At 41.5% G+C, this 19600-nt stretch overlaps 2 protein-coding genes across 3 annotated transcripts in view; both read right to left on the bottom strand.

Annotated features, from left to right (window-relative positions):
- Positions 1-19600, bottom strand: part of LOC306921270 (extracellular calcium-sensing receptor-like) — a gene marked incomplete at both ends in the record, with an annotated part of 291036 nt that overhangs the window by 37855 nt on the left and 233581 nt on the right. The window lies entirely within an intron of this gene.
- Positions 1979-18738, bottom strand: LOC306921878 (uncharacterized protein). 2 transcript variants are annotated; one of them, XM_079499180.1, is made up of 2 exons: positions 18365-18738; positions 1979-3817 (listed from the first exon to the last, which is right to left on the bottom strand). In XM_079499180.1, the coding sequence occupies exons 1-2, from the start codon at positions 18540-18542 to the stop codon at positions 2913-2915; spliced, it is 1083 nt and encodes a 360-aa protein (XP_079355306.1). In that variant the 5' UTR covers positions 18543-18738; the 3' UTR covers positions 1979-2912. The 2 variants fall into 2 exon arrangements, with proteins under 2 accessions (XP_079355306.1, XP_079355307.1); XM_079499181.1 differs by lacking the exon at positions 1979-3817 and adding an exon at positions 6605-8777.

The raw sequence follows: 19600 nt of genomic DNA, 5'->3' as shown, positions 1-19600 counted from the left end.
CAGATGGGCCCACGTACGATAGACTCTCGACTGATATTTTCCAGGTCAGTTTTGGCCTCCCCACTTTTCTTTTGCCCTCTGGATTCCGGGAGGCATACTATGGTCCGACGGAGCATTGGTTCGACATGCGTCCGCACCTCGGACTAGCGCCTGCTCCCGTGCTTGCGGTTATGGTTAGGTTAGGGTTTGAGGTGGGTTGTCGTGTTTCGGACCAATGACTAGTCGGACCAAACACATGCACTCCTTGATTCCAGTCCAATGCTTGCCTAGTGATGTTGTAGTAGGTTTGAAAGGTTGAAAGTGTTAGTAGAAGTGACGGTTGCAATTCATTATTAGTGCTTTTTCTGGTTTTATCCTCGTAGCAGATTTTGTATTGACATCTACTTTCGTTAAACTGTACCCATTCTACAAACTGTGAATACAAATTTCAATCAATCATGGTCAGTATCAGTAGGTGGCAGGGCTATCGTGTCAAACAAACAAAAATGGGTTGCGATGTGGTGCATTGTTAGCTTGTAGATCAGTTCTTTAAGCAGTGTAGAAAGACGCTTGCCATGCCATCCTACTTTCCTTGTTTCTGAGTTCTGACTGCAATTTAGTCCATCAGAAAAGACCCTGCAGTGCAAACACTGGAAAGATCCGACACAATATTGAGGATTTGGGTTTTATTTAGGCCACATGAACCTAACAAGGATTAGACGGTGACATCACACACACATCCTTAATATATTATTAATATTAAGAAACAACTTTATGTTTAGCTATAATGACAATATCATAAAAGGCTGCCAAATATAAGTGAACATACTGTAATATTAATGAATGAATATAAAAAATTAAATGTCTCGAACATTATGTTCACAGAAGTTAGAACACATGCCGCGCGCACGCGCACGCACGCACGCACGCACGCACGCACGCACGCACGCACGCACGCACGCACGCACGCACGCACGCACGCACGCACGCACGCACGCACGCACGCACGCACGCACGCACGCACGCACGCACGCACGCACGCACGCACGCACGCACGCACGCACGCACGCACGCACGCACGCACGCACGCACACACACACACACACACACACACACACACACACACACACACACACACACACACACACACACACACACACACACACACACACACACACACACACACACACACACACACACACACACACACACACACACACACTACAAGGAAGTGTCTGCATGCTTGTCCTCATTTGTACTACTGTACTTCCACATTCCTTCGTGTCTGGACTGGTGTCACTGTCAGCTTCCTCCGTTGCCTTCCAGACAGATGAGTGGACAGATACAGCTGTTGAACACATGTAACACTGTACAGACTGTACAAACCATGTGAAAAGACACCGTTGTCTGGGATATGAACACAGCAACAATACAGGAACCCAGCTAATTAAATGGTCACAGGCCATACAACTAGTGACTCTCTCTGGAGTCACAGGCCATATAACTAGTGACTCTCTCTGGAGTCACAGGCCATACAACTAGTGACTCTCTCTGGAGTCACAGGCCATACAACTAGAGACTCTCTGGAGTCACAGGCCATACAACTAGTGACTCTCTCTGGAGTCACAGGCCATACAACTAGTGACTCTCTCTGGAGTCACAGGCCATACAACTAGTGACTCTCTCTGGAGTCACAGGCCTGGAGTCACAGGCCATACAACTAGTGACTCTCTCTGGAGTCACAGGCCATACAACTAGTGACTCTCTGGAGTCACAGGCCATACAACTAGTGACTCTCTCTGGAGTCACAGGCCTGGAGTCACAGGCCATACAACTAGTGACTCTCTCTGGAGTCACAGGCCTGGAGTCACAGGCCATACAACTAGTGACTCTCTGGAGTCACAGGCCATACAACTAGTGACTCTCTCTGGAGTCACAGGCCATACAACTAGTGACTCTCTCTGGAGTCACAGGCCATACAACTAGTGACTCTCTCTGGAGTCACAGGCCATACAACTAGTGACTCTCTGGAGTCGCAACATTCTGTCTGCTACGCTTTATGAAGCGGCTAATCACAATAACAATTATGGTAAACACAAGTCCAAAAAGGAAGCGGGAAACCATCACCACTTTCATTCTCTTCTCTTTTTCTAAATAGTATTCAATCTAAATGGGATTAAACCTTATATTAAAATAAAAACCTACTACCACACTGTTCGCACTGGTCGCAATAATAATTTATTTTATCATTAAATTATAAAATACATGAGCTGGCTGCCATCAGTCAGGTTTCAGTTGTCACCTGATGCAGTGATGTCATGAGCTCTCCCCACCTTGTTATGCTTTGCAGCTGCAATAACCATGAAACATACACAGTTCCGACTCCGAGTGTAATTGTGCGATTCAGTTTTACTTAATTTGGTGCAGTATATATTATTATATTATATTATATTATATTATATATTATATTATATTATATTATATTATATATTAATTTGGTGCAGATTACACAAAACACAGCTGAAGTGCCATTGAGCATAAACAAGTAAAATATTTCTGCTTTGTCTGCTCAGTGTTAAACTACCACATTTATACTTTATACTTCCAGAGCGCAGAATAATGTGGTTTTGTGAATTGGTGAAGACTTTTTCCACTATACATGACTACTGGACATGGACAGATTTATTCAGGGTGTGTGTGTGTGTGTGTGGGGGGGGGGGGATTAAATAGTTGAAAACTGTATTTAAGACAGCCCTACGGTTACTGAGAAATGTCCCCTGGGAGCATGTTAGCATTTTGTAGGACCCTTCGAGGTGCCCACTCTTCCTTATAGTGCCTACTCTTCTTGTATCCGCTCCGTATGACAAAGTTAATCAACCACAGTGATGATGGGGCTTGAAAACAAGTGATATAATACTGATCGCGTAGTGTCATCATTCAGAATACACCCCTCTGCTCTTTTGTTTATTTTCACATGCATGAGTCTTCATGTGGCCCTTCAGATGTTGACCTTGAATGAAGCTTCTTCTACAAACAGTACAAGTAAAGGGCTTTTCCCCAGTATGAATCCTCATGTGCATCTTAAGATCATACTTTCTAATGAATCTTTGTTTACAAACTGTACAAGCATAGGGTTTTTCCCCTGTATGAATCATCATGTGGTTCTTCAGAGTACCACATGAAGTGAAGCGTCCTTTACAAACTTTACAACTAAAGGGTTTTTCCCCAGTATGACTTCGCATGTGTTGCTTTAGACCACCCATTTGACGATAGCCTTTGCCACAATCTTTACAAGTAAAGTTTTTTCTTCCTGTATAAGACCTCATCTGTTGTATCAGACAGCTCCCCATGAACTGAGTTTGTTTTGATGACTCCAAGTCCTGGGTCATGTTACAAGACGACAATCTTTGTCCTTCCGCATGTTGTGTCTTGTGTGATTTCTTGTGTGTATCTAAAGCCGACTGACCTTCCCTGGTCTCCTCCCACTCATCACTGTCTTCAGTATCAGATTTAGAACAGTGTGGAGAGAAGAGCTGGTCAACCCTAGTTGGTTGTGATGTTCCACAGTCCTCTACATCAGCTTGTGTTTTCATGTGATCCGCTGAGGTGCTGGCTAGATGTTCAGTCTCTCTGTTATCATCATCATCATCATCATCTTCTTCAGTTTTCACTGCTAGTAATGTGAACGTTGACACAGCAGCCTCCTCTGGTCTCTGAAGAATGCCCTGCTGTTCTTCTTTAATGTGTGGAGGCTCTGGGTTCTCCTGGACCAGCCTGGAGTTCCTCTCCTGCTGTTCAGTGGAAAGGTCATCTGTACACACAGGGAGGGGCAGGAACCCTAGGGAAAAGATTAAACTATTAACTATAAATATTATAGCTTGCACTGCAGTTGTGTAGTTAGGTTGTACAGTAGCTCCAAATATTGGTGAGATATCTTGCTACGTTCCTCCATTAATAATCCAAAATAGTACAAAATGTCATGACGTTTAACGTTCTTTTGGTAGTTTATTTGAATACTCAAAAATGTATTCATTAAAATGAATTAGCACAGAGAAAATAGATCAAACTGAGCTTTGTTTATGTGCTAAAAGAGCTACTTTGCTGTTTCTCTGTGCAATTTACGTCAGTGAGGAAAGCTGCTTTTGGAATATCAATTTCTGTTCAACGGAGCAATATGGATCAAGCTATCTCGCCAATATTTGGAGTCAAGTCATGGTAAGGTAATAAGGGTGTAACAATTATCCAAATCCACAGTTAAGACCTTACATTTTGAACCACGGTTCAAAGATTAAAACAAATACTGAATCTCATTACTACATTATTACTCTCACTAATAGGATCTCATAATAAGTCACACAATACAAAGCCTTTTATAATGACTTAGCGGTACTTTTTAATTTAGTCTAGGATCATAGTGTTATTACAATCATAGTTGTAAACTTGTAATACATTGTATTATGCATTATAATCACTGTTATAATGCATTGATTACAGTATAATGCTTGAAACCCACCAGGCATGCAAGCATACGTGAGTGGACACCGCTTTTTCTCTACAATTTTAACTAATGACCGGCTGCCCACAGACGCAATGCGAACATGACGTTTTTTTTCCTGCTCCAGGCGAGAGAAAATATTTTTCTGCATGCTGGTGGGCTTCAAGCCTAAGCCTTGATTTCCTCGTCTCATTTCTTGTCTGCAGACTGTGCCCCCATGCCAGTGTAATGATTGGATGGGGGGCACACTACAAATCCTGAACCTATGAATCTACGTCACTATTTGGTCATTGGGTGCTACAAATTTAAACTACCATTCCTCCACCTCCTCAAAAGTTTGCATCCATCTGTGACACTCATAAGCAGTGAAGATGAAGGACCATGTCCATGACCCACCTAAACAAGTATGACAACATTTTGTGGGTTTGAATCTACCGTGGTGCATCCTGCTTTGTCGGACGTCTACGAACACATTGGCCTGTGTTCGGGGTAGGGACGCCGGGTGAGGTGGGCAATATTGGTCATTGCACATAATCCGACGGGCTGGGGCAGCACCCATCAGCGGGGAGCAAGGGAGGAGTAGGACAAAGGCTTATTTCATCCTTGGGGCTCCTCACTGGCAGGTGACTCAGTTGGATACGACAGCAGTGACAACACAGATGTGTGTGTGGGGAGGAATCAATAAGCTCTATGGACACAGAATAACTCTTCCTACTTCCGAGCCCCTTCTCTACTTCCTTCAGGTGTTACCGATTATACTAATTAAGGTTCTGTTCCATTCTGGTCAAACAGAGTCAGGGTGCTGCTATTGTGCATGTTGGCTTACTGGAAACACACTGCTACACCAGTGGATCTCAAAGTGTCCTTGAGTGGGTTCCAAATTCCATTTGTACACTCTCAGAGTTATGGGGGTCCTTGAAATGAAAAGGTTTGAGAACCACTAAATGGAACAAAGCCTTAATTAGTATAATATCGGTAACACCTGCGAAAGAAGTATGGAAGGGGCCCGGAAGTAGGAAGCGTTATTGTGTGTGCATAAAGCCTATTGGCATAACAACTACATTGGGGAGAAAAAGGGGGTAAAATAATAATTGGCTAATCTAAATAAAAAAGAAACGGTATGAAATAATTTATTTAAGTGTGACAGAAGCCGCAGACAAAACGTCAGCCATAACATTACCAACATGGTGGCAGAAGCTATACAGCCTGCCTACTGTACAGTGGGCAATACTATGCTTATACTTTAGGGCAGAGGTTCTCAAACCAGGGTCCGGGGACCCCCAGGGTCCTTGAGGGGGTTCCAGGGGGTCTCCAGATAAATGATGGATAGTTAGGAACCAATCAGACTCTTAAGTCTGAATGCGTCAAAACCTTACAGGTCCATGAGTTATAGTGGTCCGTGGTCTACAAGGGTTCTCAAAGTGTGGTTCGGGGACCCCCAGGGCCCTAATATAGACTATAGAAGGAGAAAAAAAAGAAAAAAAGTTTGAATATTTTTACATTTATAACACCACAAAAAAAACACCACAAATCTTGCATGGGGCCAATGAAACCATGTGTCAACAACAAAAATGATGATGGTGCTGTCAAACAAGTCTATGAAACCACAGAAAACATTTTATCTGTAACAGTTTTATACATATACTGTAGTCGCTGCTTCATATCTCTCTCTCTCTCTCTGCTAAGGGGACCCCAGCCTGCTTTATACAACAGTAGCAGCAGTTACCACAGACGTCTGCCCTGGACACGATAACTGCATCCATAGGTTGTGGGCTGGAAGACGCAGGATGTAAGCTTGCTCAGGGGATAAATTGAATCTTGTAGTGAATCTTGTAGTGAATAGCTGATCTACATATACACAAAATACAAAAAGAATAAGATAAGGCATAAGGAAAGGGCCACTTGTGTCTAGGCGAGACATGACCTATGACACGATCTAAATGTCTCAATAGAAAACCAGGGAGAAAAAATACAATCTCCCCTATTGTATAAGTTATATTATTAAAATTAAGTCAGATTGGAAAAATGTTTTATTCTTTAAAAAAAAGGGTACAATACATAGTGCCGCTTTTAGTAGTTAAGGACAAGCGGATTTTCCTTTGAAGAAAGAGCCATAACAACTGCTTACAATAGCAACTCTTTTATTCGTAAGTTGTAACAGAACAAGCATTTAACCACACCAACTGCAATTAAAGAACTGGTTCACACCTATAGCATACCTGTGGTCAAAATGAGGACTTTTATTAATATCAATGAATCTTGATTGTATTAATCCATTTGATTCCCACAGCTGCATGTTCCTCCACTCACACCTGATTTGAACTCTTTTACTGCCGGCCGATGACATGTTGTGCGTGTTTTTTTCCCCAATGGCGCTCGCTGCCGTTGACGTGTTTTTATTGATTCTCTCTGATATCCACCGTGTAGCAGCATCCCTGTCACTAGGTAAAGCTCTGCTCTGCTGATTTCCCCCGTCCACCACCACTGTGATCACGAGCTTAAAACCCTTTTTTCTCAGAATTGAGGCTCAGATTGAGTGTTTGAACAGAACGTCAATGTTAGTGCTTAGTGGCTCATTACTGAATCGTCGCTACCTCACGGTTACAATATTCACTTTGTCACTTCTGAGTGACGACTTATAAAAAGACATTAGCCACATTAGCTTCATAGGCATTCTACCTATGAGGGTGGATTCTGCCAATGCATTTCAATGGGATTGGAGCTGTTTATTGCAGAAATACACAAATGGCAGCAAACCGCTCATAGGTAGAATAAAAGTGGGGTGTGTCATGTGACCGTGCCCTTCAGCAGGACTTTAAAGGGGGTACACACCAGACTAACCTGACTCCTCCAGATTGCGGCAGTATTGAATTCACACGTTCCCTCCTCCTACCTGCATCTGGTCTGTCTCAAGCAGAAACGATGAACCCGAAGCAGCGGGACAAAAATCTGATATCTCCATAATCATTTTGAGTTGTAGTCGTGTTAGGTTGTGTTTACATGTGCGCTGTGGCACAGCTTCAATATGTCATCAGTCTCGCATTGATCCCGCCACTAGCGGCCGCTATCGCATATCGCTCCGATCACCACTGGTTCGGAGTACATTGTCTCAGCCCGAGAGAGACCAGATGGAAGAAGGAGGAACTCACTACTGCCACCATCTGGCGGAGTCAGGTTAGTTACACACAATCAGTCAAGGTGTTATCCCCAAAACGAACAAACAACGTAAGTCATAGAACATAAAACTACATAATATAAATCGACCAAACACATTCCCATAACAAATAATGACTTTTTAACACAGCAATAAACCACTACAGAGTACTAATGTCACAGAATTATACAGTTTTGAGGACTTATGTATGAGCTATGTGTACTCAGGTTGAGTCTTTGAAGAAGGAAAGGCTCAACTGACAGATTTCCATCCTGTATGAAGTAACCCTTGTTTCCTGGGAGTAGCAGACTTTGGATAAAGGTTTGCCACAAACTACAAATAATGTTTATTTTCACTGTAATGTATGAATCTTCATGTGGCCCTTCAAATGTTGACGTCGATTGAAGCTTCTTTCACAAACTATGCAAGTAAAGGGTCTTTCTCCTGTGTGAATCCTCATGTGTACCTTCAGATCATATTTCTTTTTGAAACTTTGTTCACAAACTGTACAAATGAAGGGTTTGTCCCCACTATGAACCATCATGTGGTTAACCAAAATAGATTGTTGACTAAAGCTTCTTCTACAAACTGTACATGTGAAGGTTTTTAATCTTGCATGGGACCTCATGTGTTGTTTCAGAGAACTTAAGTAAGAAAAGTGTCCGCCACAAACTGTACAACTGTGACTTATTGTGAACAAAGTTTGTTTCGTTGATTTCAAGTCCTCGCACAGCTCGTTGGTCAAAGGCAAGCTTTGTCCTTCCACATGAACTGTCTCGTGTGATTTCAAATCTGACTGACCTTCCCGGGTCTCCTCCCACTCTTCACTGTCTTCAGTAGAACAGTGTAGAGAGAGGAGCTGGTCATCCCTAGTTGGTTGTGATATTCCACAGTCCTCTACATCAGGTTGTGTTTTCATGTGATCCATTGAGGTGCTAGCAAGAGGTTCTGTCTCAATGTTTTCATCATCTTCAAGTTTTACTGTTAGTAATGTGAATGGTGACTCAACATCCTCCTCCAGTCTCTGAAGAATGTCCTGCTGTTCACCTTTAATATGTGGAGGCTCTGGTTCCTCCTGGATCAGACTGGAGTTGCTCTCCTGATGTTCAGTGGAAAGCTCCTCTGTACACACAGGGAGGTGCAGGAACCCTAGGCAACAGATTAAATGATTAACTATTATAAGTATTTAAACTCAATGATACTTAGTAGAGGCTTTTGGACGTTTAGTTAACTTCCGATGATGTATTACAATATTATGCTCATTGACTTAACACAGTGAAACAGCTCTCATAGGCACTACCATTGACTATAAGTCAACGAAGCGACTACTTTTTGGAATATCAATTTCTAATCAACGGAGCAAGATATCTCACCAATATTTGAAGTTACAAATCAAGGTAAGATAACTACACAACGGAATAGGGATGCACATTAATATTTGATTTGAATAACGTTTGTCCGGGAAGTTTAATATTCAAATTTGAGGAAGATTCTAATGTTGCTCTGGAGAGGGAGGTCTGGAAATGTCTAGCCTACTGCTGCTGTAGCTACTAGTAGCAACAGCACTGCCGCTGCTCTGCCACCCAAACCTCTACCGAAGTGACTTAATTGTGTTTTCTTGTTTTTTAAGAGGGCAGTGGCTTATTTCTAACCTATAATGTTTTCAGATACATATTTAGTGAGCTAATAAAATTAGTAATACACTGTATGGATATCATCTTGAATGAGATTAAAAATGGAGCAACATCAGCTGTATTTGCAATCAAACTTTTATTCATGCAGTACTCGACACGTCATCACACATTACGTTTTTATTTTAAGTTTAAAAGGAGGCGTTTTTAAAATCGTCACCTCATTATGGCAGGGGTTTTCAATATTTGTCAGGCCAAGGACCCCTGAAAGATGAAGTAGGGACCCCCACTACATATCGTATAGAATTATGTTACAGAATAAACTTGTTCATAGACTTCATACTGTAACTGTAGTGTAGCTTCATAGACTTTGACAGTCCAGTTTGACAGCACTATCATCGGTGTTGTGTCAGATTTATGTGTATTTTCAGACATTACTACTTATACCCTCAATACTTTACCCTCTACACCAAATCTCTGCTGAAAATAGCTGATCTCGGACAATCAAATTTGTTCCTGAAGTGCAACCAAACCTCTACTACCTGGGGATGAACATACAATGTCCGAGCGCTCTGTCGTGCTCGTCATAATCTAGCCTGTGCTGCACATGACTACATAAACTAAAGGCATGTGTGTGTGCGACATGTATGTGCGTGCGTGCGTGCGTGCGTGCGTGCGTGTGTGTGCGTGCGTGTGTGTCAACATCAGACCATAGTCTATGTCCCATATATTAAACTAGTGTAATTTTTACAAAGGACTGTCACTGTACATAGCCAAGCATGACAGAATTGTTAATTATTGCCAAAGATGTGTCACCCATGTTTGATTCCTCTGTTGTGTTTCACAAAGATTCCTGTGAACAGCAAAGGCTTTTCTATTGGAAGTTGGCTGTGCTTTTGATTCAAGTTTAGAGGAAGCTTTCCTTACTAAACAAGTAAAATACCAAGCATCTCCTCTATTATAATAGGCAGTCGATCTATTTGGAGGAGAAGGTGCTTTGTGTACCATGATTTTTCCTAGGTGTTATGACAGACTGAAGTGACCAATGTTGACTGTCTGAATAAGTTCATGTCCATGTGTTGCTTATATTCTGTACATTTAGGGCACAGAGAGACATGTTGTTGAGTATGGGACATCAGAAGCAACTGAAAAATACGTGTGTCCTTGATATTTATAAATAAATGTGTGTGCGTGTGTCTCAGTCTCACGCAAGGAAAGACATTTGAATGACAGAAACCTGTTTAGAAAGTGTATGGTTGGTGTGCGCTGTGCGGGATCGTGGTACCAGGAACGTGCACAACTGCACACTAAGGCTATGTACTGTATGGCTCTGCGGCCCATCAGAGCATAATATACAGGTATGTTGCGTATAACCAACTGTCTTATTTACAAACACTGCAAGTCAGGACGAATTTCTTCAGTACAACCACTAGTATAAATATATAATTAGTTCCCGACTGATGCATCCGTCTCACGATATATCACAATATATCAGTAATTATTTTTATAGTGAACTGTAGCAGCTTTCTCATTGATTGTCAGTGGCAGCATATCACAGTACTCAGCCCGACGTTTGATCAACAACAAAATATAATAATAAATGTGACACCGCTCTCACAGACAAGAAATAATAATCCTTTTGTAAAGGACTTAAAACAACATCCATGATCAGTTTTTTGGTCAACAATTTTAGCTCCTTTCAGCAGCTAAAATCATGACAATGTTTACAATGTAAATCAAAGTTTACAATGTTTGAGCCAGTGAAACCAGTCGCAAAATCCCTCATTGTTGTGCTCACCTTTTGCGCGCAACATGTGCAGATCCTCGCCAGGCCAGGTTGCCTACCCAGGCCCGTGAAATGCATAGTCAGTCAGAGGAGCATTGGAATGGAATCTGCTCAAACTGACTGATAGATATACTCATACAAAGAACCATATATAGGCTATATATTGTCACTGTCGGGTGGAAACCTTGCATGTCCAAAACAGTTCCTATCCTATATATCATTTATATAAAACCAAATTAAAATAGTGAAAATGGCCAACAAGCTCAAAATGCATTGTATCCTGGTGCATTGGGAGCTTGGAGATGCTATTGTAGCTGCTATTTTCACTTTAGTACACTCTTGTATGATGAAGTAGGGCATTAATTTGTGAAACACACATTTAAATATCGAGAAGATACAAGGTTTCTGCATGACAGCGACGATGTATATGTCTATATGATTTCATATTTTGCATTTATCCATCACAACATTATTTATGTTTACTGGTATTTGTATTTATTTGCTAGCTTTTTTGTTTAAATATTGTTATGAACTAACAATATATCAGTCAAAACATTGAAATCGCTGGTGTATTGTGGGACTCTCCAAAATGTATATTGGCATCGGAATTCAAACTCTGTCATCGGTTGGGCTTAGGGATGCCAAACGACTCATATTTGGCCAATCGATAAATCGAGGCCGCAAATCGACGAGTCGATCGACTTTTTTTCCTATTTATTTTCCATTATTTTTTATTTTTTTATTTTTGTTGTTGCTGCGCAGCAGTTGAGGAGAACGCAACTATGCATTCATTTAAGCAACACAACTTCTGCAGCTGCATCCATATGTTTAGAATTTGCATCAATGATCAAAGCCCAATAATACAAAATAAACTTTATTTTGTAAACAACGACACTGAAGGAGCAGCGGCGCTATCGGCTGCTATGCTATCAGCTAGTCCCAACTCAAGTGTCTGCAGCAGCCTGTCACAAGTCCCGTAATGAACTGATACGGGACGCACGTTGTTCCGTATTTTAATGTCGGGTCGGGGAATAAATACAGTATGAATGACGGCGGGATTTATTTGACAACGCTGTCCTGCTTTCTTCACGAGAAGAGAAGAGCGCTCACAGCTCAGAACAGAGCGGACCTGTCTTTGAGCGTGAGCAATGCGAACCTGGGGTCTGGGGGCTCAGAGCTGCAGCCATTGGCTCATGATACGAGCACACGACCAATGGGACAGAGCATTCAGTGTTGCTAAGATACCCTTCCCCTTCACCCCACACCCTTGGACGATGGCGCTCTAACTGCAGCCAGGGCATGCCATTACAAAAAAATAAAAAATAAAATAAAAACGATTTTTCGACTCATACGTTTTTGAGTCGCGGAAGGCATGAGTCGAAAATCGAGTCGATTTTCAACTTTTTTCAACATCCCTAGGCTATAGATATAGATTAGATATATAATAATAGGCTACATGCCATGAACACATCAATATTCCTTTGTTCTAAACTCCTGGGGAAGAAGCACCTATAGGGGCGGGGTTTTGTTGAAAATCAACGATACATAATAGTTTGGACCAATTTGTCTTGGGTCAGGTTCAGGTTGTTTTATTTATTTTATTTTTTCGGGTTGGGTTGGTCTCTCATAATGGGTCTGGTTTGTCACAAGGAAAGAATAAATAAATAAATAAAAGAACTGAACTGACGTTTCTGTAAAGAAACTATTTATCATTGGGCGATTTAATAGCCAGATCGATGCGGTCCCAACTAAGTTACCACAGTGGGCGCAGCCATGTTTGTGTTTGATGTCATCAAGTGACAATGCTGATGGCCAATCAGATGCTGCGATCAGATTTTCGATTGAGACCTGCCGTTGACCGAGTCACCAGACCTGAATCGCCAGAACATATTTTTTTAATGGGCGTGGGTAGCGATTCCGTGCGGGAGCCAGGCTAACAGTTGGCTCCAGGTGCCACATTTTGAACGTAGTAATGTTCAGCAATTATACAGACTAAAGACAATAAATATTATATTTTCATGGAAAACATGAGAATCGTGATCTCAATTTTGGGCAGGAAAATCGAGATTCACATTTGAGCAAGAATCGTGCAGCACTAGTAAAAAGGACCATGCAGTACTTCTGATACCATACGTTTAGCTCATTGACCATGACTCATGGTATACTTGACCTTACTGCTGACCATTGTCCTTTTAGTACAGTAGCCTATAGGAAAATCATATGCATCATCTTGCTTTTACATATGTTCCTAATTCTAATTCTATGGTTAATTTGTCACGTTTGCGCGCACACGCACGCAACTTTAACCTAGGGTCTCTACTTTGGGGCATTATTTTCAAAATAAAACAAAACAAAAAAGTTTTAAATGGCAAAAATGATATAGCATGATGCCATGAATGACATGGTGCTCTTTGCAGGATTAAGGCTCTTTCATAGTCTGGATTTTCGGTGGTGAGGTGACCACCGCAACTACTGTACAACATGATGTCACTGAGCCGCGGTGAAGAGCAAACCACCGCTCTCCCCAGCCCTTCTCTATGACTTTTTACTCACCACTGCTCATCCAACCACAACATTGGCGATATCAAAACCACCGCTTCGGTGGTCACCCCACCAACACACACACACACACACACACACACACACACACACACACACACACACACACACACACACACACACACACACACACACACACACACACACACACACACACACACACACACACACACACACACACACACACACACACACACACACACACACACACACACACACACACACACACACACACACACACACACACACACACACAATGTAGCTAGCTTCCATGTTATAACTTCTCTCTAGTCTAGTCCAGAGCCATAGAGTATAGACAGAGTTACTCAAACTCCGTTCACTTCATGGGGCCAGTCCAATGGCGACTCTTCTACATAGACTTCTATTGGTTCTCAATATCACAACTCTTCTATTAGATGGCTCTGGTCTAGTCTATACCCGACCATGTAGATAGAAGCAACTTGCATGAGCAAATGCTGTTTGAATATCATTAGACAAAAGTGTACATTACTGAATGATGTCTGATATGACATTGACTTGAATCTGCATCTGTAAACATCTTACTCCCAACTTTTTGTTAAAATAAGTTGAATATATTACGTAATGATAGAGTTATACCATATACTCCAGGACCTGGCTAAGATATGTATGCACTTTATTTAGCGGAGAATATCTCAACTGTTCTTGGCTAATATGACCGCGGCAAACAACTTAGGAACTGTGAAAAATTCTCTATCCGGGGTGAAATACCCGAAAATAACCACACCAGACAGCTACTTCAAACATGGCTCTATCTTCTAAACTGTTTGTGCGACAGATTTCCTGAGATGCTCAAAAAAACTAGCCGCAATTTGCCATTGACCGCCCATACATCCAAACAGACAAAGTCCTATCTAATTGTATTAATTATGTCAAACTCACTAACATTGCAGCTGTACGGAAAGCTTGAATGATGCTCTTTCTATCTGCAAAGTGTTTGTTTCATAAAAATCCACCATAGACATGTTATGAGCTACTTTATGTCAAGAAGTTCCTTGCAGGTGATTTTTTTCCAAGTGTTGGAGTTTGGAAGCACTCCCTTTTCTCTCAAACTGCATCTGTGTGTATGCTGTGCTGTCACTGTGCCCTGAAGAGCCCAAGGAATGTCAAATTAGGCAGAGGAAACAGTGGCTGTTTATTTTGTCTGAAGGACAAATAAAGTGCACACCTTTTTGCCTCCGTCAGCCTGTAATATTAATAGGGAATAAAGTTCAACTCAACCTTATTTTCTGTCTGGACCTGAATCATTCTTTTTGGAAATTAGCCGGTGACCGTGTCACAATAATGATTTGCATTGTTGTGTCACACTTATAATGTGTATTTACGTTATGTGGCCTAGGACCATTGAATCATTTGAATGTCATTTGTCGTATATATATATATATTATTCATTGTTTTTGCCAAAATTCATTAACCCCTGCTATAAAAAAAACAGCCCCCCCATAGCTCCCCCATGCACAAATGTCTGGAGCCGTCCCTGGATGCGGTACAAACTCACAAATGATTTACGATCGTCGGGTGTGCGGCGGCGCACCATGGACAGCTCTCGAACCTTTGGAGATACGGAGCTTTGAAAATCCTGTTATATTGGAGGCTCAACGGAGCTGGATTTAAAAATCACATCACACTAAAAATGCTGCAACATGCTAACGTGATGCTAATCAAACGGGCATTAGCGCTGATTAAACAAAACTCGCCTTTACGGCTCTGGCATGCGGGACAAAGTAAGGGTAATTCTGTCTGTGTGTGTTCACGCCTTGGGATATTAACATCATGTTAGTTCCGTGGATCATGAGACTGCATGATTATTGACTCTATACAAACATTCCCACAGGCACATCATGAAGTCAGGAGGAACATCATGGACTCAGTGAATGACAATCATATATATCCTCTATCCAAGTCCAAACCCCAGAGTGAGACGTGCCATTATGACAGTGAAGCACACCCCTCTCGTGTAATATTGCTTAAATGACCACCTGGCTGTGCCTTGTTGTATATAGACCGGACATCTGACCATGATACACCAAAGAAAGAAGATTGTCTTGACGGTGACTGTTTTTAGTAGCCTCGGAAACACAGACGTTTATATTTCCAGGGAGAAAAAAAAGTCTGGGTCCGAGACCACTTCAATACGGCATACAGTAGCGCATAACGTCGATCACTGCTGATTTCTGATCGTCTGCACCTTTGATAAATTGACGCACACACGCACACACGTACAGACACACACTCCTCTCTCTCTGTCGCTCTAATTAATTACTCATGTTGCGCAGCTGCGTCTAGATTCTCCCAGCAGATCCTGCCGGGAGCTGCCTATGCCATAGAAAGCATAGGTGTTATTACGGTTATTAGGGTCTGTGGGAAGCAAACATGAGTTACATTTCAATGTACAGCACACATGTTCACGCGTGTTGCCTCATCATGGCTTGGGACTGAGCGCTTAGTTCCCCAGGCTACTGTAGTCACTATAGTCACAGGACATGTTGGATCTTCCTGAGGGTGAAATATTGACTTGAATCTACAGTAACTATTTATACAGTATGTGTGTTTTACCCTCAGGGAGATACTGAACATGCTCCTTCTCATTCAGCATATACTTTCAAATTGGGAAAGACTTATTTTCAAATTATTCCATTTGTGTGCAGAATCTTGCATTAAAAAGCCATTTAAGCATATATGAAAGTATTGAATAAGTAAAATGACTATTCCAATTACCCACTTGAATTATGCAGAAAGGTGTGATTATAGGTCTCTACACAATAATGGCTCAAACGTTGATTATATATTTTTGTAAGAATGTGTGTGGTAATATAGGTGTCCACATATTCAATGCATGATAACGACCACTAAGCTATGTGTCTTCAATGGTTATCATGCCAAACTGTGAAGTAGAGATGCACAACAAGTCAAAAAAATCACACCAGTTTTGCCCACCCATTTGATTCTATAGCTATGGCCCTGGCTTGTGTTATCACACTATAATAGTGTTTCTGATTATATCTCTAGAGTTACAAAACGTATAAACACATGTTACCACTCAAATTAAAGCTTAGAATGGTGAGCAGTTTTCTATAGCCATTAGGAACATGTTGGTTCTTAGCACACACTTCCAAAATGGGGATATTTGCAAGCCTTATTTTAAATTTCTTAGATGTGTGTGCAAAATACTGCATTAAAAGCCCATTTAAGCATATATGGAAGTTTTGTGGAAGTAAAATAACCATTCCAATCAATTCCCCATATTTGAATTATGCAGAAAAGTGGTTTCATTGGTCTCTGCACAAAGTAAGGTTCAAAAGTTGATCATATATTTGTTGTCACAATTTGCATGTGGCAATATAGGGGTGCATGTATTCAATGCATGATAACTACCACTAAGCTGCTAGTCTGCGATTGTTATCATACAAAAATGTGAAGTAGAGATGTACAGCTAGTCAAAAATTCAAACAAGAATTTGCCCACCCATTTCGTAATTAACGCGCAAATTAGGGGGGTCTGGCTCATGGACTACTTTCAGTAACGCAACATCCTGCTGCCTCCTGCATTATGTACAAATTCAAAACAGGTGGTACGCAGGGCCGTTGAGTGATTATTCAATGAGCGCTTCCAAACTCCAATACTTAGAAAAAAATCACCTACAAGGAATTTCTTGACAAAAAGTAGCTCATAACATGTCTACCGTGGACTTTTATGAAACAAACACACACTGCAGATAGAAAGAGGATAATTAAAGCTTTTCGTACAGCTGCAATGTTGGTGAGTTATACAATTAGATAGGACTTTGTCTGTTTGGATGTATGGCGGTCATTGGGAAATTGTGGCTAGTTTCCAACCTGCCATTATGCCATATGGAAAGATGACCGCTGTGTGCATATGGTCTATTGAGTATTCAAACATGAGTATTCTGAACATTTTGAGCATCTCAGAACATTTGTAGCTCCAACGGTTTAGAAGATATAGGCATGTTTAAAGTGGCGGTTATTTTAAAAAGGGCGTGATCATTTTGGGGTATTTCGCCCCGGATAGAGAATTTTTCACAGTTCCTAAGTTGTTCGCAGCGGTCATATTAGCCAAGAACAGTTGAGATAGTCTCCACTAAATGAAGTGCATACCTTAGCCAGCTCCTGGAGTAAGAGAGGTAACAGGAGTCTCCATATCTCTCCAGCTCAAACAGAAAATGCTATTTTGTCCTTCTCTCAGGTGGGAATACCTTTTATCTAATCAGGAGAGTGAGCTCATACAGGATGCAGGACAAGTGAAATTGAAAGTGATTACACAAAGAAATTAGCATTTATCTTATTCTATGCATAGATTTTGAATAATTTAGATTTTCTTTTTAAATCTTCTCTTCTGGGACCCCAACACCACTACAAGGATTGTTGATTGAAATATTTATTAACAGCATCCTTTTGCAAACAAAGAAATTACTTGAGCAGATAGCCCGTCTCCGGACCCCCCGGGTTGAGCTCCTTTGGACCCCCGGGTTGAGCTCCTTTAAGGGGTCCAAAGGAGCTCAACCCGGGGGGTCCGGAGACGGGCTATTGAGCAGACTGAGTCTGGATTCTGGAACACTATCACTTTGAAGCTTATAAATGGGTACTTTTTCCTGATTGGTTACTTGAAAACGTGCTGAAAATGTGTTTTCTGTTTATTAAAGAGCTGGAGAGACTCCTGTTACTGAACATTTGTGTGTACTACTAGTGATAAGCTTTACCAACCTGCTCTGTGGTTGATGTCTGCGTTCAGAACCAGGTCCAGAACCGTGCGTTGCTGCTTGGAGCAGTATGCGTGGTGCTCGTAGTCTGTCAGGATCCTTTCAATGACCACAAATATGTCTTCAGCGGCCGCGCAGAGCCGCTGGTTGATCAACGACTTCACTGTTTGTAGTAAAGTCATGTTAAATGAACGGTGAATTGTCTGACAACGTTGAACAAATGAAGCTACCAGCTAGCTTTCATGTAATCTGAGTTCCCAGATGTTTTATTTTTTTAGCTTTCATGCGAACTAAAATAAAAGCCTGTACCGAGGCTAGATTTCTGCTAACGCATAAACACAACAATAACACGGCAGCCTCGGCAGGAAGGCGCGCCAGTTGACGTGATATGTACGTCATCAACAAGAGACGACATTCCATTCTTCCTGTATCTATTCTTTAATAGGCCTATCTCACAGAATTTCCCCGCCCCCTTAATACGCCCCCTTTCCGCGTTAGTGGCGATAGCGTGACGTCACTCCATAGACACTACATGTTAACAGAGGTAATTTAAGAAGTCTACAACTTTTGTTTCCCCAAGGTAAGGTTTGTTCTATCTGTTCGAGCTGATTTACCATCTTGTTTGCTTCATAATAATATTGGTCTGTCACATTTTTACATTAGAAAATGTACTTAGATTCTCCAGAGAAAAAAACGTGTAAATGCTAATGTTAAATGACACCACTATTTACCGGAAGTGGGCGTGGAAAGCGGGCTGTGAGATAGGCCTATAACCAGCTACACCATAGGCTATTGATTGATTGAAATAGAGCTCCGAAGTCTGACGTCACTTTCAGTAGAGGGCGTCAATCTCCAGGTTCGTGTATTTGTTTATTTGCATTGAGATCCCCAAACGGCGATTTTAGGTCGCTTCATATAAGAACTGTGTTTGAAAAATAAACCGACCACCTCAGCGTTTCTGTCAGGGGAGTGGCTGTGCGTCGTTAATGATGTCCATTCATATTTGATACAGCCAGTTTCTAGAGAAAATGGAATTAATGTGACCGCAAAAGCCTTGAAACTACATATGAATGCAATGTCGCTGAGCATATACATCACGCCCAGCTGTCAACATATTGCGTTCCTGAGATTCCTCGTTGACGTAAGCTCAGCTGGTGGTGACTCGACTCGTACTAACCACGATACATTATATATATATATAAAATTTAAATTTAAATAAACGTAATTAACGTTCAGTTTC

The sequence above is a fragment of the Electrona antarctica genome (genome assembly GCF_951216825.1).
Source record: "Electrona antarctica genome assembly, chromosome: 4".
Classification (NCBI taxonomy): domain Eukaryota; kingdom Metazoa; phylum Chordata; class Actinopteri; order Myctophiformes; family Myctophidae; genus Electrona; species Electrona antarctica.
This window is presented reverse-complemented; position numbering and strand designations above follow the sequence as displayed.

Coding starts and splice junctions, on each gene's coding strand:
- LOC306921878 (XM_079499180.1), bottom strand. CDS start 18,542: ATGACTTTACTACAAACAGTGAAGTCGTTGATCAACCAGCGGCTCTGC. Junction 3,818..18,364: donor AGACATCAACCACAGAGCAG/GTTGGTAAAGCT, acceptor TCTTTTCCCTAG/GGTTCCTGCCCCTCCCTGTG.